Consider the following 24,922-nt stretch of genomic DNA (forward strand, 5'->3'; position numbering starts at 1 on the left):
ATGGAAAATTAGATAATATGAGCCTTCACATAAAAGTACATATGAATTCAATTCAACAAACTAAATTTAGTTCATTGACAGTCAAAAAGAAGGACTTTTTTGTTATTAATCTTGCAATACATTTTTCATTAATTCAAGAAAGATATTTATTAAATAGATACTTACGTTTCCTTTATTTTTATTGGTGCTTTATAATCATACATCATGATAAAGTTCAGAGTCATAGAGACATACATACACACATTACTTGAGACCTAAATACTCTTAATTTGAAAAACAAAAAGTACATATTAATGTCACAATTGTATTTGTTAAATAATAAAATAATTTGTGCACCAATAAGTGGAAAGGTTAGAATACATCCACAGGAAAAGTAGAAAATATCACCGTGTAAATGTCATTAAATACATTACTGTGTGGTTGTCAAATATTATATACAAAATCAACTAATTCCATCAAATTGGGAATTTTCTTCTCTCCAAGTCTGTTACATAAACTAGAGCTATTGACAAAATTTTGTATATTTCTCTTTACCAGCATCGTTTTTCAGCCTGAAATGGGAGAAGAGTTCTGGTATTTACTGAAATTAACTACTGAACTTCCAAAAACAAAAACAATACCAGAAATGCAATGTGACCTTGGAAAGTAAGTTATATTTAGTAGAAAATGTTATTTTATAAAATAATAACTATAGTGATAGTGTGATAATGCATTTGATCTTTATTAATTTTTTATTGATGCATTGTAGTCATACGTCTTAGTGGAATTCGAAATAAGAAATATATATATATATATTTCTAGTGAAAAACTTTTCAAAGAAAAATAAATCAGAGCTTAATAAGTAAAGTTTTTATTCAAAATGATTATTTCAAAGGAACAGATGAGACTTGTACAATAGAGAAAATTCTCTCATTACAGAAATCTACAAAGGTCACAAACTCAAACAAAAGAAGATTGTTAATTTATAAGATGAGGAGAAAAAATAAATAGAATCTTGAGAGGGAAAATTAGACAATCAAAGGAAAAATGGTCAAGGGGGTATCTAACAGGAAAAGAATCTCATTATGATTTATTGATTTATAAAAGAAGCTGAGAAAGGAAGTATGTTCTTTTCTCTGTGCATATGCTTGCTTAGAATTAGGAACAAGCAGGGTTTGGGAACTGAAGGGTTTAGGAAAGAGAAGCCTGATGAAAGTTTGACTAACTCAAAGCAGAATACAAGCAATGAGCAACTGTGAATACTTGGTCATTTGTTGAATAACATGTTTCTTAAATGTATAAACATTTATATTTATATTGTCAAGTTCCCCTTACATGTTTGGCACCAAATTTTGTCCTCTGTAAATAGGAAAACACGACACAGAGGAGAAAGGATGGGGGAAGAGGAAAATCTCTAAAACACACAATTTGCTTAAACATATCGAAGTCAACCACTAAGCCAAGCAAGGGAAGAAGGGATGGGGAGGGAATCGGGTGGGAATTGGGTAGGGGTTAAATCAGCGATGTGTACATGCATGTACACACAAGTTTTTTATCCCAATATGATGTATGAATATAATGCACCAATAAAAATTAAAAAAGAATGTATGTTTTAAAAGGCAAATAAATACCATCTAGTTCATTTCTCTCCCTTAGTACACCAAAAAATATTGAACTCTTTCATTACCAGATCTTGTACCAAAACATCACTACAAGAGATTTAATAAGAAAGTGATCCCCAAAAAATAAGTAGGAGGAAAGTGACACCAAGATGAGGAAAAAGAAGAAGCTAAACAAAAGTATCATTGCATGCATAGCCCCAGAATATCTGATCCTGTAGAAAAACCTGGAGCTTTAATTACGTCTCATAGTTTGCCCTGCCTTTGTCAAGCAAAGAAACTGGGTCGGGTTTCTTTTGTGGTTGTTGTTTTAATTCTGGTCCTTATTATATTCCATTTTTAATTTAAAAATATGTCTATGTACACATACACACATAAACACACACACAACAGGGCACAATGTGGTATTTTGATCATTGTGGGTAATCAAATCAGGTTAATTATCAAATCACCTCAAATATTTATCATTACTTTATGATGAGACCACTTAAAATCATTTCTTTTAGCTATTTTGAAATATGTGATACATAATTATTAACAATGCTGTGAGCTTTTAAACTTCCATACTGGTCACTATAAGCACCTTTGGAATGAGGTATGAACTCCCAGGCACTGCTCTCTGTAGGATTGAGGAGGTTCAAAGACTAAAGGACAATTATCTGAAGGCTTTAGCAGCAGAAAGTTGGGGGATAAGATAGAGCACTGGTAAAAAAAAAAAAAAAAAAAAATTCTAGGTGAACTGGGTGGAACACTAGTAGTGTCTGAGTAAACAATTTATTTCTGAACTTTGTATTGTTTCATATTTTTCTCATTTTAAAATTTTAATATGTGAAAACTTTTTCTGAAGCTTACATTTTTTTATTAAAGTTAGACTTATGTATAAATAAAAGGCCAATAATATGAAAAGTCATTTGAAAATAACTATTTTTTTTTTTGTGAGTCTGGGGATGGAACCCAGGGGCATTCTACTTCCGCACCCCTTCCCTATTTTTTATTATTTTGAAACAGGGTCTCACTAAGTTGCAGAGGGCCTAAGTAGCTAAGGCTGTCCACAAATCATGATCCTCCAGTCTCAACCTCCCAAATGCTGGCATTATAAACTTGTGCCACCATGCCCCGCTGATAATAACTATTTTTAATTAGCTCATCCTGAATTCTTCTCTTTTTTGGATGTTTGTTAACTCTTTAATTACATTTAGTTCCCTTAAAATTTTTGATGGTATGTATTTCTGTGGCTCTTTTTTCTATACATCTTTCTGGGCAACTGGGGACTATTTTAATATGGAAATTTATAAGTTTCAGTTTTTGGAATTCTCTCTTCCTACTCTTGTGTAGATTTAGTAGTTGGAGACTAATTTTAAATTTTCCCTACTTTACTTTTTCCCCAACATTTTTTATTTCCCATTCAGGCAGATTAGCTCATTTTATTTTTTATTTTATTTTATTTTATTTATTTTTTTTGGTACTGGGGGTGGAACCAAGGGGCTTTTCTACCTCCAGGCTATACTCCCAGACCTATTTTATACTTTATTTGGAAACAGGGTCTCACTAATTTGCTGAGAGCCTCACACTAAGTAGCTGAGGCTGGCTTCCAGCCTGTGTGATCCTCCTGTCTCAGCCTCCCAAGCGCTGGGATTACAAGCGTGCGCCACCATGCCCAGCCTCGCTCAATCTATTTTACAGCCTTCTAATGAGTTTTTATATCAGTTATTAACATCATAGGCCATTTTGTTATTATTACATGGTTGACTTTTACACATATCAGTGATGAGTAGGAAGTCTGTTAAAAATCTGGAAGCCAGTGTAAACGAAATATATAATGTTTTTTTTTTTTTGCAGCTTTCTATTGAGCATGATCAGAGAAAAGTGGAGTAAATAATGGGATTATGTACTTGTATTTTGAGTCAAAGACAGCCTTATCCATCATTAGTAGTTGGCTTTATAGGTTGTTTTTAATGATATTTAGAAAGACAGTACTAACTTAATAAATCACTTAAAAATAAAATTAACTCCATTTAGTTTCCCCAGGAGCTTTACATATCGAAGGAACTTTTAGCTTTATGAATTTTAATAGTACTTTCTTCTCATTGGTTCTTTTTTTTTTTTTTTTTTTTGGTGGTACTGGGTACTGGGGTTCCTGGAAGCCCTTCTACCTCCGGGCTACACTCCCAGACCTATTTTATATTTTTGAAACAGGGTCTCTTACGCCAGCGCGGCTGGCTTCGAACCTGCGCGATCCTCCTGTCTCCACCTCCCAAGCGCGGGGATTACAAGCGTGCGCCACCACGCCCGGCTCATTGGTTCATTTTTTTATCATTTGGATTCTGCATAATGTTTTAAATTTTTTTCTTTTTAAATAGATTAGTATTCTAAAGAAGTTGAAAAAACAAGAGTGTTTTCATGTATGAATTGCAATAGGTTTTAAAGTGCTACTTCTTGTTTCATTTGTTTTTATAAAATTACCTTTTTGTATATCATTGATCATATGTTAATTTTCTTCTTCCTATTTTATTATAACATGTTTGAAATAGTTTTGATTAATGAAATGTCTTAAGTATTAAGAAATATGACACTCAAAGAAAAAGTAGTAACATTTTAAATTTTATTTTGTCTCAGTAGTATATATATAATCAATCCTCAATATAGATATCTATAATGCACAGTCTTCATCTCTATTAGAAAAATGGCACATAAAAAGTATTAGATTCCATTAAATTAAAAAAACTCATTGCATGAACAATGATCACCTCTTAGCATATTTTAATTATACATAATAATGGGGCTTAATTGTGACATATTTATATGTACAAATAATATAGTGTGTGTGTGTGTGTGTGTGTGCGTGTGTGTGTGTTTCAGGAGATTGAATCCAGGGACATTCCTGAAGCCTCAAAGCTACACGTTGGCCTTATTTTAATTTTATTTTGAATAAGGGTCTTGCTAGGTTGATGAAATTATCAGTAATTGCTGAGTCTGTCCTCAAACCTATTATCCTCCTGTCTTAGCCTCCCAAGTACAAGCATTACAGGCATACACCACCAAGTCTAGTCAAATGCTTTTCCTCTATTTCCCTTTTTAACCCTCCCCTGATTCCCTTCCTCTTCTCTAATAGTCTCTTTCTTACTTGCATGTCATTCAGGTACCTCTTTAATTTGCATTTTTCTCCTTGGCCCAGTGGAAATTGCAGGCTTTTTTGCTTTCTATATCATTCTCATTTCAAATGTCATCAAGTTATACTAATTTTTTTTTTTTTTGCATGTCTGGTGATGGAACTCAAAGGCATTTTACCTCTGAGCTACAGCCCCTGCCCTATTTTTTATTCTTTATTTTGAAACCGGGTCTCACTGAGTTGCAGAGGGCCTCACTAAGTAGCTGAGGCTGTCCATGAACTGTGTGATCCTCCGGTCTCAGCCTCCTGAATGCTAAGTTTTACTAATTCTTTGAAATGAAATTTATTCTTGTCCTCACAAAGCTTACACTGTTTCTCATGTGCTTCATTAGTTCATCTTATTACATAGTTATGACATGTGGTGGAGGAACCTCAATTGTAATTTTATTTTGCAAAGCCACTGTTTTATTCATAAATAAAATGCAAATAAAATTATTTTAAAGTCATAATCATGACTATTTAAGTACACATTTTGGAAAAAATATATTTTTGAGGCTCTGTGGCTCCATCTGGAACTATTCTTGAACTTCAGATGGATGCCTCCATTTGAATCATAAACATTTAATTAAATGTACTACCATCTCATTATCTCCCAGTAAAGCTTCCTGTGAGTACTTTATCTCATTTAGTGTCCTCACCATACAAATAGCCATTCATGTTATGGGTTTAAATCTTTTTGTTTTTTAATGTGACCCACACTAATAAATCTATTTCATTTTGTCATCTAAAACACACACTCAAACACAAACACACACATACACATACACACATGTGAAATGTAACTTCATGAACAATACCTACTCATATGTAGGAAACTATTAAATATTTTTGCTCTTTGTGTTTCTATTTTGTGAGGTAAAATTCACATAACTTAAAATTAACCATTTTGAAATGTACAACTCAATGACATTTAGTACATTTACACTCTTGTGCAATCACACCTCTATCAACTTTCAAAATACTTTCATTGCTCCAAAAGAAAACTCCACATCTATTAAGCAGTCACTATAACTTGCCCTCTTTCCAAAGACCCAGGCAAACACTAATTTGCTTTCTGTCTTTCTCTATTTTACATATTATATAAAAATACGATCATACAAATGTGATATATTTTAAAACATTATAATAACATTTGTTCCATGTTAAAATATTATACTACCTAGTACTTATTGAATTAATATGACAGTTCAACAATGGTTCATTAACATGCCTTATGGGTCCATATATAGGACCTACTTCTTTTTTATCTTTTTCCCTTATTAAAGCTGCGCACGGTACACCTATAATCTCAGTGCTTGAGAAGCTGAGACAGGAGGATCACAGGCTTGGAGCCAGCCTCAGCCACTTTAGTGAAACCCTGCTTCAAAATAAAAAGTAGAGCAGGGCATTATATGATATACCTGTTGTGCCAGTATTTGGGAGGTTGAGACAGGCAGATTGCAGAACCAAGGCTCAGGAATTTAGCAAGACTCCATTTCAAAAGAAACAAACAACAAAGGCTGGAGGTGCAGCTTAGAGGTAGAATACCCTGGGTTCAATCTCCAGTACTATGTTTAATCAATCAATAGTAAAAACAAGGCCGAAAGTATAGCTCAGATAAAAGATAAAATGCCCCTGAGTTCAATAGCTCAGATAAAATGCCCCTGAGTTCAATCTCTAGTACCAGAAAAAAAAAAATAGAGAAAAATAAAATAAATTGTGATAGTGAAAGGAGGTAAAATTTAAAGTGCTAATAGCAAGAATACTTAAGAAATATGTATTCCCCAGATGGTTGCCCTGAAAATCCTGTGTTTGATTCCCTAGGGTTTGGATATCAAGGAGCCTGTTAAAAAGTAACTTTAATTTATTTGTGTATTTATTTATTTATTTATTTATTTATTTATTTATTTATTGAGTGCTGGGGATGAAACCCAGGGGTATTCTACTCTGAGCTATATCCCCAGCCCTATTTTTTATTCTTTATTTTGAAACAGGTTCTCACTGAGTTGCAGAGGGCCTCACTAAGTAGCTAAAGCTGTCCACCAACCTTGATCCTCCTGTCTCAGCCTCCCAAGTGCTGCAATTACAAGCATACACCACCACACCTGGCAAAAAAAATAGTAATTTTTAAATAGCAAAGGAATTGTTTTGATTCCTTGCCACATGGAAACTGATTTTATTTTTATGTGGCAATTGAGTTTCATTGCTTAATCAATACTGAAAGTGTGAGAAACAGATTATTAAAGAGCAATATAGAAAATCAAATATCTGAAAAATGCACTTGCTAAAATCAAATATAAATGACACTAGTGCAATTTCATGGGAAATAATTAACCTAGCTCAGACTGAAATTTAAATCCTGATTATATTTAAAGTAGCCTTCATAGATCTAAATATAATTTTAAGGACATGGCAAATTGAATTTGAGAAATCAATAACAACTTCTTTTACTCCCTTTAATTTTTATAATTATATGAGCCACATATCAACCAATAAGAAAATAAGCCAGGCATGGTGGCACACGCTTGTAATCCCAGCATTCAGGAGGCTAAGACCGGAGGACCATGGTTCGCAGACAGCCTCAGCTACTTAGTGAGGCCCTCTGCAACTCAGTGAGACCCGGTTTCAAAATAAAGAATAAAAAATAGGGCAGGGGGTGTAGCTCAGAGGTCAAATGCCTCTGGGTTCCATCCCCAGACCCACAAAAAGAAAAAAAGAAAATAGAATAGATCATCTTCATATTAACATATTTTATACATTATTTATTCATAACCAAGTGCAAGGCATGTACCTGCAACTTGATTATTTAAACAAATGTAAGTATGTCAGCAAAAAACATTTTTCAATTTCAACTAATCACAAGCTGTGCTTGAAATTGATTCAGGCTAGGGAAAATGTTGAAATCATGGAGTCAGAGTTGAAGCATAAACATATAAGTGCAGTTCCAACCCAAAGAGTTTTGCATTCAATATGTGCATAAAATTTGCTTGGCAATAGTGTCTGGCCTTTTTTTTCTTATGGTAGCATGGATGAATGTCTACTTTCTATGTCATACTCTTCTATGGTATTGCCTATTAAAAAAAACTTCTAGGAATTGGATTTACTTATAATATGCAAAGTAGAAAATTACCAAAAATTATGGAAAGTTTTTCATGATTTTTGTTTATTACAGTTAATGAAATTCTGCTTATTTTATTAACTTTTTTTCTTATGTTGCTTGTATAACAACAAATTAAGTATTTACCAAGAATTCTTAAATTTGTAATCTAATATCATAACACTAATATATATTATCTTAAGATAAATCAGTGTATATATTGTATAAAATCAAGAAAATCATTTCTTATTTGAATTAATGGACTGAATCCATCACATATTGCTTATTTTTTCCTGGTCACAGGACCATGACATTATAAAAATTAACTATATGTACTAGGCAATGTTTCCATTATTTTTATTAGAAATTTATCATTGATTTGAGTTGGGGGTGGGGGTTACTGGAAACTGAACCAAGGACCTCACACATAAAAGGCAGGAGTTCTGCCACTGAGTTACATCTCTAGCCCTTAAATATTTTAATCTTAATGTTAGCAAGTGATTTAATAGTTATAAAGTAATGGGTAAACATTAATAAAAACTGTAATATATTATAATATTCAATATTATATAACATTTGGTTCCTAAAAAAGAGAAATCAGAGATTATTTAATTAGTAGTGTCCTTTCTTATTACAAAATTATTTTTGTTATGAAACTCATAAAAGTCATATTAGTTTTCTAGTATTACCATAACAGATACCATTGTGTGGCTTATGATCACATTAATTATTTACCTGACAGTTCTAAAGGCTAAAAGTTCTAATTTAAGGCGTCATTAGGTTTTGCCCATTCTGAAACCTTTAAAAGGTTTAGGTTCTAGTGGTTTCCATTAATCTCTGGCTTTCTGTAACTTGTAGATACATTATTCCAGTCTATACTTCCATGCTCATATGACTATTTCTTGTGTATCTTCATATGGTCTTTTTATAAAGAAATCAGTTGTATTGTATTATGGGCTTAACTTACTCTAGTATAGCTTCAATTTAACTAATTATGTATACTCCAGATAACAAATAAGATCATAGTCTGAGGTAATGAAGATACTGTAAGGATTTCAATTTATTTTTTAGTGTTAAATAAATTTATTAGACAGTTTGAATAGTTGGCATAGAGAAGATATAGACAGCATTTAATTTTCTAAATAATATTTTTAAATTTTTAATTGATTTGGTATAAAATCAAAACACAAGCATTTTAATTCATTAATGTGTATACTTATTATATGTTAACATATATTTGGGGGATTACAATTCAGCTCATAATGGCCAAGCTTGTGCAATCATCACTGAACAAGACTATAAATATATCTAATTTATTATCTTTGTTTTTCTTCCTAGATATATTATACAAACCCTTCCCTTATATAATCCTACACATGAAACTTTAGAATTACAAGTAACAAACAGTAATCCTGAAAATTTTGTCCTGCAAATAAACAGAAAAGCACCAGTAAGTACATTTAAAAATTCATGAAAACTATTGCTACTAGAGCTTTATTCATTTCCGATTTAGGGCACTGGTAGAATTATCATTTGAATTATTAATAAGGCTTCAAATTATAAAAATTAAAAAAATGTGGGTCTGGGGATGGAACCCAGGAGCATTTGACCTCTGAGCTATACCCCCTGCCCAATTTTTTATTCTTTATTTTGAAACTAGGTCTCACTGAGTTGCAGAGGGCCTCACTAAGTAGCTGAGGCTGTCTGCCAACCATGATCCTCAGGTCTCAGCCTCCCGAATGCTGGGATTACAAGCGTGCTCCACCACACCAGGCTAAAAATTTAGAATTTGATTTTATATTATCTACATATCCCTCTAAATTCTGGCATATCATTAAACTATATAATGTTAATATAAATTTTGTAATTACATATATTAAACTTCTCATTATCACTTTTAAATAAACTGATTTCATTTTATTTTAATGATCAGTTTTTATAATAGTTTCCCAATATTATTATTTTAACTTAAAAGTCATTATACATTTCCAGCATTCCAAGAAACCAGTTCTTCTAGTCAAATCCCTCCTGAATTCCTGCCCCTGGCCCCCTCCACATATATTTTCAAACAGTGTTGACAGCTATTCCCCACCCGCACTGTTCTCATCTGTACGATACTTAAATGCTTTTTACTATTTGATATTTAATGACTAATAATCTATATTTCAATTTATTTATAATGAAACACCAATCTCTTGGCAAACACTGCTTGCCAACTATTAATGCAATGGCATGAAATTAGTTTTGAACTGCTATAATATGTAAAGTTAGAAATAACTACTTCAGCCGGGCGTGCTGGCGCACACTTGTAATCCCCACACTTGGGAAGCAGAAACAGGAGGATCATGCAGGTTCCAAGCCAGCCACGCGCGCTGGCTTAGGAGACCCTGTTTCCAAATAAAAAGGTGCAAAATAGGTCTGGGAGTTTAGCCCAGAGGTAGAAGGGCTTCCAGGAACCTCAGTACCACCACCAAAAAAAAAAAAAAAAAAAGAAATAACTAAAGAAATAACTACTTTATTGCCAAAATTGATTACTATATATATATATATATATATATATATATATATATTTGTATCACTTAACACCATATTTTCTATAAATTATAAACAGCATGGAGTTAAGAATATGACATATCTATAACTAAAATTATTCATTAGAAAGTCATTTTTTTATCTCTTGTACCTCTACTTTTAGAGAACAATATAACTTCTATTGAAAGGGAAAACAAATGCAATATATTACATGCAACCTTACATTCCATAAGTAAGAATAAGGTCTTTATCTTTTTCATCCATGCCTCACTAAATCATTTATTCTTTTATTACACACTGAATATGCAACGAAGTCTAAAATTGGAAAACAATTCAAATAGTTATATATGAGAAAATTGTATGAAATATGGGCATATATATAACAAATAGAAATTGTATCAAAAGAATAATAATATATAATTTCAAATACTGCTAATAATATATGTATTTATTCAATGTATGTAATAAGATATATGTATATATGTAGAACTTTACTCTTACCTTTTATTGCTTAGTATATGTATTAACATAAGTAAATATTTTAAAATATTGATTATTATTCATAAATACTTTAAAGAATAAACATAGGCTGATTATGAACACAAATAATTGTACCTTATATAATGATATGAAAGCTGCTTCTTTCAAATTACATATTATCAAAAATTTCAAACAGATACAGAAGTGAAAGAATAATGAAATGAACAATCTTATTCCTTCTATCTTGGCTGATAAATTATTACTTGAGATTTTTTCTCTCTTTTTTACTCTCATATTTCTTTCTGTTTAATTTTGAAGTAAATTGTAGGCCTCATGTCATTTCAACCTAAATACTTCAGAGTCTGTTTATTAAGAGCACATTATTCCTCTATATTATCTCTTATTCATAGGAATTCAAGTTCACTCAACTCTCGCAAGATTATCCTTCCCTCTTGAAGTATGATTCAGTGTAAAATCATACACTGGTGTTATCGTGATGACACTTGTTTGTATTAAGTTGTTTTTACGTTTAAAAATGGCTGTATATTTAACACACTAAATATATCCCTCTACATTTCACCAGTAGGTTTACTGTGGTAGTTAAATTCCTATCAGTGGTACTTACGTAAATATTTCTAAAACTTTGGGAAATACACGCTACAGTGCATTTTCAATGACTTATGGGTTGAAATAAAATATTTTTACTTGAACTGCTATTTATTATATACTCTACCTCATTTCTAATATTGTACCTTTGTCACATTTATAGAAGAAACATTTGAGATAGGTTAGAATGTTAAACTACATGCTTAGTAAATGATAGAACTACAATTAAATCCAGGTTCGTGTGTTTCATATATTTCCAGTGAAATAGATGGTTTTCTCTCTCTCTCTCTCAATGCATATCTCTCTACAGAGATATATATGAATACATTAAGATAATTATATCCTTATATAGAGAGAAAATAAAACATCTTCCATTTCTGCTATGTTAAAATATGTGAAGTGCAATTTTTAATTTTTTGCTAAGGCTTATATTTAAATTAATTTACATTTCTAAAGCAGATATTAATTGATAATCCCCAAACACTGGAAGTATTAGAGATCTAGTCTGAAATAAAGAAAATATATATTTGCTATATATGAACTGCATGTATTTAGTCAAAAGTTGACTGTTTGGTAATTATAACATTAAATCTGCATTTGCATTTCATCTTCATTATCAAAGTTTATTGAGCACCAAATGATATGTTTTACAAGGATTTATGATGCTACTACATTACAGTTTTGCTTTCTCAATGCCTATCTGGAAAAATATATTAGTGAAAAACAATTGACTCACTTTTCAGATATTTGTCACTCATTCTGTTATTTTATAGGTTTGATATTAAATACTGTATTATTCTCAGTGTAGCATTTTGATTGCATAAGATACACAAGGCTTCATAATTTTAAGATTAAGCTATAAGCTTCTTTCATTCTTCACGAAGAGATAATTCAATCTCATACTGTACAAATAAATAGGTCACACCTTGAATGTGTATATAATAGGATGGAGGAGCAAACTTTATTGTGTCTTAATAGAATGTGTCTTATATCTATGCACTGAAACATTTCATTTCTTTTAATATTGTTAAGGCTGCATTTAGGTTCCTGGTGGTTTGACATGTAGCATGGGATAGGTAGTAAGCTATGGAGTTTTAAATAAAATGCATCTCTCTATTAAAAGATATCAAACTCATCTTTAAAAATTAATAGTGACTTTCTCTTATACAGTGAATAACTCCATGTGTTTATTTTATGTGGGAAAAACATGGCATGAGAACCACTAAATAGTGTTCACCATTGGCCCTTTTATCAATATTCACAGTGCAGGCATACTGAGAAGATGTGTGCATGCCATGTAGTCATCACGTAGACATCATCCCTTTATATCTCTAGCACAAAAAGATGGCACCTCAAACAAAAGTGTTGATTTTTGTTTCTGTTTTTCTTCTTTCTGAAACTACACAGCTGATTGTACTTCCTCACTCCACCACAGAGATATCTGTTTACTTTTATCCTTCTGCGCTTGGAAGAGCTGATCATGAAACTTGTATCAGCTTCCACTGTGCTCAGGTATGATAAGAGCATTCTTGTACTAAGTCAAGTTGATGAAATTTCAAAATCAATACATAAATAGACCCAATTCATCCAGTTGACATTGTTAACAAGCAAAACAAGCTCATTATAAAACTTTAAGTTAACTTCCAAAATTCTAAAATGCATTATTTATATGTAAGCACCTAAATAAGGTATTTTAAAATCATTAGATCACATGATTGAAGGAGAATATATAGCCAGATTTAAATAATCAATACTTTAATATAAATATCAAGTTGCTGATATATATGTTAATTTTCTGACTTGACTTTTAGTAGTCAACTTTCCATAGACTTAGTATAATAATATTGAGTGCAGTCTTGCTAGTCAATGCTCTTTCTTCCATATAATTTTATTTGTATAGTGTTCCTGAATAATAATTATTTAAAGAATTACAGTTCAGAGGGACTCCAGATAATGGAAGGGAAATCTCAGCAAAGCTAAAATTGAAGGATAGGAGAAGAATAAGGCTGAGGTTGATTAATGGAGGAGCTACATCTGAATATGTGTAAAAGTGTGGAAGTATGAATATAGCATGGTTAACCTGGAGACTCATTGTTGGGAGGGGGAGAAGGGGAACTGGGGTGGGGGAAAGGGAACCAAGCACAGTCTAAATGTATACCATTTTCAATATGTTCCACATACAAACAAATTAAAAAAGAAATTTATTGAGAAAAAATAAATTTATAAATTTTTATCACCTCTAAGTGTGTGCTTCCAAGAAATATTTCAATTCATACTCACTATAGTCCTGGTCAAGCTCAAAATTAAACCCAGGATAATCTAGCTTTGTTTCATCCTTATTTCTACTTTTCATAGCTACGTACAATTTGTCAAAATATTAATAGCTCTTATACTGACAATGAAATAGTTGTCATACATTTTTAATATTTTTTGGTACTGGGGATTGAATCTAGGGGCATTTTACCCCTGAGTTATACACCCAGCCCTATTTTTTATTCCTTATTTTGAGACAAGGTCTCACTAAGCTGAGGAGAGCCTCACTATGTAGCTGCTGAGGCTGGGTACAAATCTGCAATCCTCCTGTCTCAGCCTTCCAGGTACCAGGATTACAAATGAGTGCCACCACGCTCAGCTACATTTTTACTTTTTTTTACTTTTTGAAATGTTGATGGGGAGGAAAGTAAATATGCAAATATATGTATAATCCTAAGGGATGCCAAGGGGTCACAAAGGCCTTGATATCTGAATGACAGTAGAAACAAATATAATGCAGGAATATCTGTGTCAGTGTAGGGCCTATAGGTGAATAAAGTGTACTTTTTTCAAAAAAATTGTAATTTATTTTTAGAAAATTTGTACTGAGGATGATAAATTTACTATATGATAGCTGACTTATACATACCAAAACAAATACTATGAATACATGCTTAACTCTCAGAAACATTAAAGCAACAATATTCCTTTTCCTCCAAAAAACTAGAGTAAAGGTTATTTTCTTATAAATAAATAATTTTAATAATTTAATCATTTAAATAACTGCTTTTTTACAAAATTAGAGCTTCATCTTAATTATTGGGGAAAATTTATTTGCTCTCATTTCTGCTGGAAATTTTATCTGTTCAATGATAGTTTTACATACCAGCAGGATTATTATCAATTTGGCATCTTAATTGCTTTAGAATAGCCTGGAAATTAAAAGTTAAATACTTCATCAAACAGAAAAGAACTCAAACAATTAAATAACCATCTCAAACCATTTGTGAATTAGTAGACTCCTGGGCTTGATTTTAGTCACTCTGAATATCTCCTTACTGAGTGGTTGCAAATCTCTGAGGTTTCATATGTGGTTATACGTGAATCAATAATTCATCTGTTTGACTTCTGGGTCCAGACCCCTTCAACCTTTTCAATGTATCTCTCTAACCTTTGTGACTTTTTGTTGCCCTTTTTATCCCTGGATGATTCAAGTCTCTGTCGTTTATTTAATTCATCCAGTTGACATCTTTTGCAAGCAAAACCAGTTCATCATAAAGTATTAACTGAATGAACTTTTGAAAAAGCAGTATATATTATGTATAAGTAGGCACCTAAAAAAGGTATTTTAAAAATAAAGCTTTAGGGTTTTTCTTTTTATTCAGATTTTTATTTTTAAAAATTTTTTATTGTTACGTTGTAGTCATACATCTTAATGGGGTACAGGATGGTAGAGACATACAGGCACACATTACCAAATTATCCCTTACCCAATTCCTACCCGATTCCCTCCCACTTTCTCCTCATCTTTGGCTTGGTAATTGACACTGATATCTACACAATAGTGTTTATTTTTCTGTTTCTAAGATTACAGGTATATGCCACCATGCCCAGCTACAAACTTTTTTTAACTTGCCAAAATGTTTATGTGCATTGCATTTATTAAGTATTGCAAACAGAATGTATATAATTAAGACAATTATCTTACAAAAGTTTGTCTTCAAACAGTTTAAGGAATGGAAATTCTACCTCTATGGAATAGGACTATTCCCTCAGACTATGGACACAGAAAAAATAACCACATATCTTGGTGGTCAATCATCTCTCATTATTTCTTTCAAAAATCCCACCAAGGAAGATGTTTGCATCAATATTCTCTTAACAAGTAAGTTGTATTTCTTACATTTACATGTGAGTAGCTATTAAACTTATTTTATCATATAATCAAAACATTTTATAAAAGGAGGAAATATAGAAAATGAGAAATGAAATATGTTGACTGAAATCACAGCTCATTAAGCCAGAATCACTTAGGTATCTGTGTATCAAGACAAGTTCTTCCAATTTCATTTATATTCTCAAGAATGTATATCAGTAGATCTTTTACATTCTTATGATATTAATCAAATACATCAATGTTTATTCCTCAAAATTTGTAAAAAATTAAATATATTTCCAGCCTGTATAGCTAGGGATGGAGGTATAAAAGGTAGAGTAACCTTAAGTATAAAGCAAAGATCTGAGTTGAAACATTAGAAATGAGGGCTTAATGCACACATATCAAAAATTTAAAGACATACTTTTCTTAGATGTTGATTTACTGATATTTTGTGTGAGCATTTTAATGTTAGAAATTAGCTTAATCCATGGTTTTATTTCTTTTTAAATTAATATTTCTATTTTGACATATATGTTGATAAATCATGAGATAAATCTTCAGTCTCTGTTAAATATCTATTTTGAACTGAAATTTATGTATATCTCAAAAACATTTCACATTTGAAAAATATATACACACATTACTTTGTATTTTGTATGGTAGTTGACATGTGCAATTATAGTATGTATTATAAACCTAAAATGTTGCATAATTGAATAAAGTAATTAATTTATACAAACTAGCAGTTTTAACTATGTTTCCACTGAAGTGGCTACAGACTAGAGATTATATAATTTTTTTAACTTAAGCTAAATTTAAATGTGATATTAGTGGTGTGATTTTGTTACAGACATTAATACTCTATTGAAAAGTTAAAATATCAGTAGGGGTAAAAATATACACACAAATTAACCTAATATATTAGTTTTACAAATATCACCTTACATTTTGATGGTTGATTAATGTAAACAAAGTACTGTAATAAGTACTTGTTGACTTTGGGCTATTTATGATCATGGTGTTCATTGGCAGTAAAGTAAGAAAACACAATATAGCATAATTATGATAAGTTAATCACACAGTAGAATTAGTTTATGAAAATCTTATCCCTAGAGGCCCTCTAAATTATATCTAAGGCACATTTAGAATTGAATAAATATTGGGTTTAAATATGTAGTAAACATTAGAAATTGCCAATCAGGGTGAGCATAGCTTTATACATAAGAGAGATAACTATTTGTAAGATAAACTCCCATACCCTCAACATCTTTTCCAAATGTGGATAAATTTAAGTAATAAATAAATAAATAAATAAATAAATAAATAAACAAACAGTATGGGAAGATTTGAGATTTATAGACAAGAAAGTTGCAATATCAGATATATTAACAGCCACTTTTTTGTTTTTATGTCACTGGGGATTGAATTCAGGGTTTCTCTCCTACTAAGCTACATTTCCAGCCCTTTTTATTTTTATTTTGAAACTTTGTCTTCCTAAGTTGCTAAGGCAGGCCTTAAACTTAGTAACAGTCTTTTTATACCACAAGTTAATCATATTAGTTTTATTTGTTCATAACAAAAAGCTAACATTTTTTTACTAGGGAAAAGTAGATGCAGAATAATTATTTTTTTTATTTGGTGCATGGTAATTTTACATCTTATTGGGGTACAGAGTGTCAGAGAAATACATGCAAGCAACTCCTGTAGCCATCCCTACTGGGTCAACTCCCCACCCCATAACTCTTTGATATTGGAAGTAATTTTATGTACACTGGTAGTATTATTTCTATTACTGCATTATTTATGACCTTGTTCCATCTCCCCTTTCCTAATCTCCCTCAGTCACTCTTCTGGGGTCTTTACTCATCTAATGTTGCACTTATTTCCAAATAATGCTCTAGGCTCCACATATAAGAGAGAATATACATCTACTCATTCTTTAGGACTGGATATACTCACTTTGTATATATTCTCCAGCTATAGAGCTCCTGGGCATATATCTCCCAAAAAGTAAAACCAGAATATTATAATGATACTTGCATATCCATGTTCATAAAAGCACAATTTATAGTAACCAAACTTTGAAATCAGCCTAGGTGTGCCCATCAACAGATGAATAGATCATAAATATTTAGTATATATACACAATGAAATGTTAATCAGCTATATAGAAAAAATATAACCATTTTTTTAATTTTTTCATTTTTTGCGTTACTGGGGATGGAACCCAGGGACATCCTACCTACAAGCTACACCACTAGCCCTATTTTTATTCTTCATTTTGAAACAGGGTATCACTGAGTTGCAGAGGGCTTCACTAAGTAGCTAAGGCTGTCCATGAACCATGATCCTTCTGTGTTAGCCTCCTGAATGCTGGGATTACAATTGTGCACCACCACACCCAACCCTATTATAAACATTTTTAGATGAGTAATGTGCTGCTAATATGCTGCTTGCTTATCATTACCTCAGTTGCTTTAGATAGTTTAGATATTTAGTGTTTCAAACTCCTTTTACATTATTCTTGATTATAAACTCTCCAAATTCAATAAGCAATAGTGAGAATTTGTCAAAATTCAGATTCCCAGGTACACACTAGTTATTCTGTTTCATTAAGTCTTGGATAAGGCCCTTCCATTACAATCTATTCCAATGAAACTTGTTAAGACTTTGCTTTCAAAACACAGATCTTTACACAATAATCACAAATCATTGTTTTAACTCATGCAACTCTATTCATATTTTTAGCATTCCCTTCAATGTATGTATATTGACTTTTGAAATATATACAAATAGAATTATCATATATTTAATACCAATAATGCTTATCTCATTGTTATGGAAAATTAATAAGTATATTTTATATATTGGTTTAAATTTATTAATGTTGCATAAATGCACATTTATACCTATGTGTGTATATATAGAGAGATATATATTTTCTTTTTCGGTACTGAGTATGGAACCCAGGGGTATTGTAACTCCAAGCTACACCCTTAGCCCTATTTTGTAGTTTCTTTCATCTTCCTTCCTTCCTTCCTTCTTCCTTCCTTCCTTCCTTCCTTCCTCCCTCCCTCCCTCCCTTTGTTCTCTCTCTCTCTCTCTCTCTCTCTCTCTCTCTCTCTCTCTCTTTCTTTCTTTCTTTCTTTCATATTGTGTTACTGGCAATGAAACCCAGAGGCATTCTACCTCTGAGCTACACCCCCAGATGTATTTTTTAGTATTTTATTTTATTTTATTTTATTTTTTGTGGTACCAGGGATGGAACCCAGGGCCATTCTACCTCGGAGCTACACCCCAGCCCTATGTTTAGTTTCTTTATTTTCAAAACAGGGTCTTACTGAGTTGCAAAGGGCCTTGCTAAGTAACTGAGGCTGTCCTTGAATGGTGATCCTCTGGTCTCACCCTCCTGAATGTTGGGAGTACAAGTGTGCACTACCATGTCCAGCACCTTTGTATATATTAAGGGCTACTATTCAATTTTAGATAATGGGCCCACACAGGTTTTCAATAACATCTATTATTTAAATAGTCGAAATTACAATTCAAAGAATGTTATGTGCATATATGAAATTATCAACAATAATTCAATAACATGTATAGAGTTGGGGAGGAAGCAGGGTATAATCCAAAAGGAAACACATCAAGTGCTGTGTGAATACTTCTGTTGTGCTGAACTTCATTATGATGTATAATTACAATGTACTAATTAAAACACTTTTATAGTTCAAGGGTTTATGAGTAGATTTTATAATATTTCAGTATTGCAGAGAAAACCATTTGTAATTAAGATATGTTCTTCAAAAATGTCAATTAAATTTCATTGGAAAATGTACTTTAAAATGTTCATCTAAAAAGTTTCTCATTATATAAAATATTTTATCCTATTTTCATCTTCTCTGATATTATTTCTTCATTGTGATACTTAAGTATAATATCTCTTTATGTTTTAATTAGGTCATGATGGCCCCAGGAGCCTTATTGATGAATGTTTTGATAGCTTCCTTTGTGAGAACCGTGCCTTCCAATTTAGTTCTCTGAATCATATACAAGGTACAATGATTTCTACCTTTTAATATGTCATTCTATATGTTATTGCATTTGAAATGTGATGCATATATTTGTTGTTTTGTTTTTAATTTAATTTTTTAATTTATTGGTGAATTGTAAGTATAAATCATTATGAGGTACAGGATAGTAGAGGCAAACATGCACACATAATACAAATTTATGCAAATTAAAATATTGTAAATTTTTGAAATAAATTTTAGTAAGTTGACAGAAAACATGAATAGTATTATCTTTATATATATTTATTTCATTTGTATTTGTTTCATTCAATATCACATGACTAAGACTTGCCAAATATTTTCTTTTTTTACTGAGATGGGTTCTTACTATATTGGCCAAGTTAGCCCCAAACACCTAGGCTCAAGAGATCCTCCTTCTTTAGCCTCCTATTTTTGAAGTTTTGAAAATCATACCACTTAATATATGGGTGTGTGAGTCAAAGAAAATTTTGGAAAATAAACAATGTGACAGGCATGATGGTGCACAGTTGAAATCTCAGTACTTGGGAGGGTGAGACAGGAGAATCACAGTTTAGAAGCAGCCTCAACAACTTAGTGAGGCTCTCAGCTACTTAAAGATCCTGTTCTCAAACTGAAAATTAAAATCATTCTGGGACTTTTAGCTCTTTGATAGATTACCCCTGAGCTCAATCCCCAGACCTTGTGCACACACACAAAAGTAAAGTAAATAATAAAATAAAATAAATTATGTGCTAACATTACTTATACTTATGAAATGTAACTTCATTTCTGCATAGGCTAATGGTTACTTGCAAAGTTATTGCAAGCTGTACATACATTTATTCTTTAAATTATTACAACTGCATATTAATGAATAGGAAAAATCTAAGAAATAATATAGTTGCTTAAAATATAAAGCTAAAAATTATGAATTTTCTTAAAGTAATGGTTCTAAATTACAAAAATATGTTAAATATATTGAAATAAACATTATTTTAGCATAGTTAATACAAAAATATTAATTTACATTAATAATAATTACCAACATTCCTCTAAAATCAGTTAGTGACTTTCTTCTGTTTATGATAGTGAGTTGTAACAGCATTATTAAATCTCATAAATTTAATCTATTTGATAAAACAAATCCATGATATAGATGTTATTATTGTCATTGAATTTAAAAAATGTAATTCAGAATATTCATTTACATAGAATTCAAACAGCTGCGTAATGGTACAATTAGACCTTCTGTGTCTGTCTTGCTTTCTATTTCTTTCCAATGAATTAAAAGTGATATAAACTACAGTTAATAAAGTGAAAGTAGAATGAAAAATGGTGGAAAATGAATTCAAGGTCATTATAATCAAATAGGTGTTGATTTAACAATTACCACCTAAACTTTTTTTCTTTGTTTTTGTATCTGATGAAATGCCCAACACTGACATGTATACCTGAAATTGGAATAAACAGTACTTATGGGATACTAAAGATTGCATAGAGTCTACAAAGCACTTTGTGTGTAGAAGGAAAACTTTGAAATCAGTATCCTTTTGACCTGAATAATCCCATTTTTTGTGAAATGTTTTTTTTCAATACTGGGAATTAAATTCAGGGACATTCTACCTCCTAGTTATACCCCTAGCAAATGTTATTTTTTATTTTAAAACAGGGTCTTTTTCAAGTTGCTAAGGGTCTTGCTAAATTACTAAAGCTGGCCTTTAATCTGTGAAGTTCCTGTCTCAGTCTATAAATTACTGAAATTATAGGTGTTTACCACCATGCTCAGTTTACAATATTTTTTTTAAAATAATCAAAAAGCTGTTGATGTATACAAAAACATATTTGATATTGCATTTTTATAATATCTAAATACTGAACACACCCTAATGCCAAATCACCCCAATAATATTTTAATTGAAATTACATTAAACATGTAGACAAATTTGAAGAGAACTGTGTCTTTATGATATCAAATCTTCCTGATTATGACAATTCATTTTCTTAATAGTTTAAAGCATATCATTTATAAGTGCCAAAAATGTATGTATTTGCCTGAGAAAAATTTAAAACTTCCAGTAGCAGTACTTTTATTTTAAATAATCCAGTTAATAATTATAAATAATGTAATTTCTATACAATATACAGGTCAATTTTTGTGTTCCTATTTTAAGATTTTTAACTTGAAAAGTGGAGATTAAATTTACTTTCTTAATTATGACTTACATTCCTCTTATTGTCTTCAAATAGTTTATTTAATCCAGTTTTCTGCTGGATTCTTTATTGATTTTTAAAATTTCTGTTGTGCCTTGATTTTTAAGATAAATAATGCATAACCTTCATGTGCAGTGGATTTGACAGTCAAAATGTGCTCCATCCTACTGTATATGATGAAATCTCCAAAGAGGCTTATTTTCTAGAAATATGTGTTTACTCTAATATTCTCATATGCTGCAAAGTTAGTCTTGGGGTTTTTCCTACTAATTTGGAAACCATAAACATTAAGATTACAGCAAAAATGGGAGCTCAGGTTTCTATATTCTTATTGGCATTTTTAGAACTGTTTGGGGTACTGTTGACCATATCATACAAATTTTCTCTAGGGGTACTATAATGTACCAGGAAATGCATCTGTAATCCTAAAACTAAGTCTTTCTACATCGATATGCAACAATTCCTTGCTGAATATTAGCCAACTGAAAAATGTTCATATTCTTGACCAGATTTTTATCAAAATGTATTACTAAAAAACAAAAGCAGAAAAAAAAAAAACTGACCAAGCAATGTGCTTTAAAATTTGGACCTGAAATTGTGGTACAGGTTTATAAACCCAGTAATCAGCAAGCGGAGACACAAAGATGATGGGTTCAAGACCAGCCTCAGCAACTTAGTGACCCTATTTCAAGGCAAAACGTAGAATAGGGCTTGAAGTGTAGCTCAGAGATAAAATATCCCCTGGGTTTAATATTCAGTACTACTACTACTACTACTACTACTACTACTACTACTACTACTATTACTACCACTAATAATAATAATAATAATAATAATAATAATTGGGAAATACTGAGTTAAAATGTTTTATATAAGAGGGTTTCCTCGGGCTTTTCCTTTTTTCTCCAGTGCTGTGTGTATCTTCACATAGAAGTAATTATGGTTTACAAATTGGCCAAGAAGTATGCCTTTGTACATGTTACTCTGAGCTGAACTGATTCAGCAGGGATATTCTAAATTTGCACCCTCTAATTTGCCATTTTGTGTGACAGTACATTCCATTCAATTCAGCTAAGTGCTAGATATTAAAGTGAGGCCTAATGAGAGCTTGTTACACTAATTTATGTTTTTTAATGTGAATAGTGTTGTTTAATTCCATTGTAGCAGCTATTCAATTCACCATTCTAGTCCAAAGTTTTCTATCAACATTTTGGCCTATCTATGACAAAAGCATATAGAGAAAAACAATTTCTGTTGGCATTCCTCATATTTCTTTCAGTAATTTTCATTTTCTTTGCATTTATGAAGTCATTTTGATCTTTATGTAGATGTTGATACTACTTTTTCTATTTGGAAAAAAATGTTAGCATCACATTTAATTCTCCAAGGAAATTTATCTCCTAGAAATTTTATTCTTCAGAATGAGTTTTAGATTTTGATACATATAGCTAAATATTTCATTTTTAGCAAGTTTATTTTTCCTTTTGTTATCTTTTAAAACTGATTAAAAGAATTAGGCAGGAGGAAAACTAAAGGCCGTTCCTCTCAATGAAGTCTGCTAGGTCTTTACTTTGAAACTTGATCATGTCTACACATTTAATTAGTTTAAGTAACCAAGAATGAGACAAGAATAAATGTAAATTGTAGGTTCAGATGACATCCTTCTACAGACATCACAAATTTATAACACTTATAGTCTTTTTTTTCTCTTATACTGGTAAAGAATCAAATGTCACTAAAACAAAATTAAAATTAAGCACATGACAAAAATCTTAGCTGTAATATTTTTCTGTGTCCTCTGATTACAATGTTTAAAAGAAGGGATTAGTGTTATTATATACTATAGTGTAACACTGGAGAATAAAGTGCTACTTTAAAAATATATGTACTTGTATGTACATTTTATATACTTTTATATATATATATATATATATATATATATATATATATATATGTAGTTATGTCTAGAACCTTGGAAAAGTAACCAAGCACAAGACTTGCATAGGGTGGTTGTCATAGAATCTGTTCTAGTTTTTACTATAACATGGATAAAACTGTATTAACTTTGGCTAGATTCACCAATAAATTCATGATTCATGATCTGCTTTTTGGTCTGTCTAAATGTTTCTTTAAGTAATTCATTTATAACAAACCAATATCTTTCTTTAGTTTCTTATTAATTTAAAAAATTAACAGCATGTGTTAATATCTGATAAGGCTATTGGTCTCTATATTCTCAAAGTAACATACAGGAACCATATACACATATGGTTTTATATTAAAAATAGCCCATTACTGACATAGGATAGATATGCAGAGAGTAAAGAAAAAATTCTGTCAATGACTTTACCATTTCTTGTGAAGACAATAATTATTAAAGCTTTATATGTGCTTTTGTTGTGCTACTAGGGATTGAACTGAAAAGAATTCTACCTATAAACCATATCCAAGCCATAAGTTCATGATATTTTATAGTTATAATTCAGCTACATTATTGCCAGTGAAATTCAGAATCCTTTTCCAGAAAAAATAATGCAATTTTTACCTTGTTTTATGTTGTTATAACTTAAATAAATATTCACTCTCAAAACTAGAAATCAGAAAATATATTTTGAGCAAAATGAGATAGGTCAATCATGATTTACTAAGAAAATATTCCAATTCAACATTAATCTAGAAAGTAAACATGGAGACAAAATACTGCATCTCGGAGCATTTTATACACATATAAAGATATAGAATTTATTTCTTGGTGCTGTTGATGGAACCCAAGTTCACACATGCTAAGCATGTGTTTTGCCACTGAGATATATGTTCATCCCTGGAATAAACAAATTTATAAGATAATTTTATTGTCATTGCTGATTATTTCATTAATATTGATGTTGTTTTAATTTTGTAATTCCTAATGAAATCAATAGGAATTACTCAAATGTTCATTATTTAATATATTAAAACCCCATATTTTCTGTTATAACTCACTAGCTATAAAGTATAAAATATCAAAATTTTAAAAGAATATATCAATAATTTCTTGTCAATGAAAATTGACATCATCCAGAAATCACTACATTTAAAAAGATTCAT

At 31.0% G+C, this 24,922-nt stretch overlaps 1 protein-coding gene across 1 annotated transcript in view; it reads left to right on the forward strand.

Moving 5' to 3' along the window:
* CFAP47 (cilia and flagella associated protein 47) overlaps positions 1-24,922 on the forward strand; it is a gene marked incomplete at both ends in the record, with an annotated part of 367,798 nt that overhangs the window by 277,096 nt on the left and 65,780 nt on the right. Inside the window, 5 exons of the mRNA XM_080718845.1 lie at positions 538-645; positions 9,182-9,293; positions 12,869-12,973; positions 15,443-15,599; positions 19,551-19,646. Of these exons, the coding sequence (XP_080574971.1) occupies positions 538-645; positions 9,182-9,293; positions 12,869-12,973; positions 15,443-15,599; positions 19,551-19,646 (578 nt within the window). The remainder of the gene's footprint in view (positions 1-537; positions 646-9,181; positions 9,294-12,868; positions 12,974-15,442; positions 15,600-19,550; positions 19,647-24,922) is intronic.

This window comes from Muscardinus avellanarius, assembly GCF_963383645.1.
Source record: "Muscardinus avellanarius genome assembly, chromosome: X".
NCBI lineage: Eukaryota > Metazoa > Chordata > Mammalia > Rodentia > Gliridae > Muscardinus > Muscardinus avellanarius.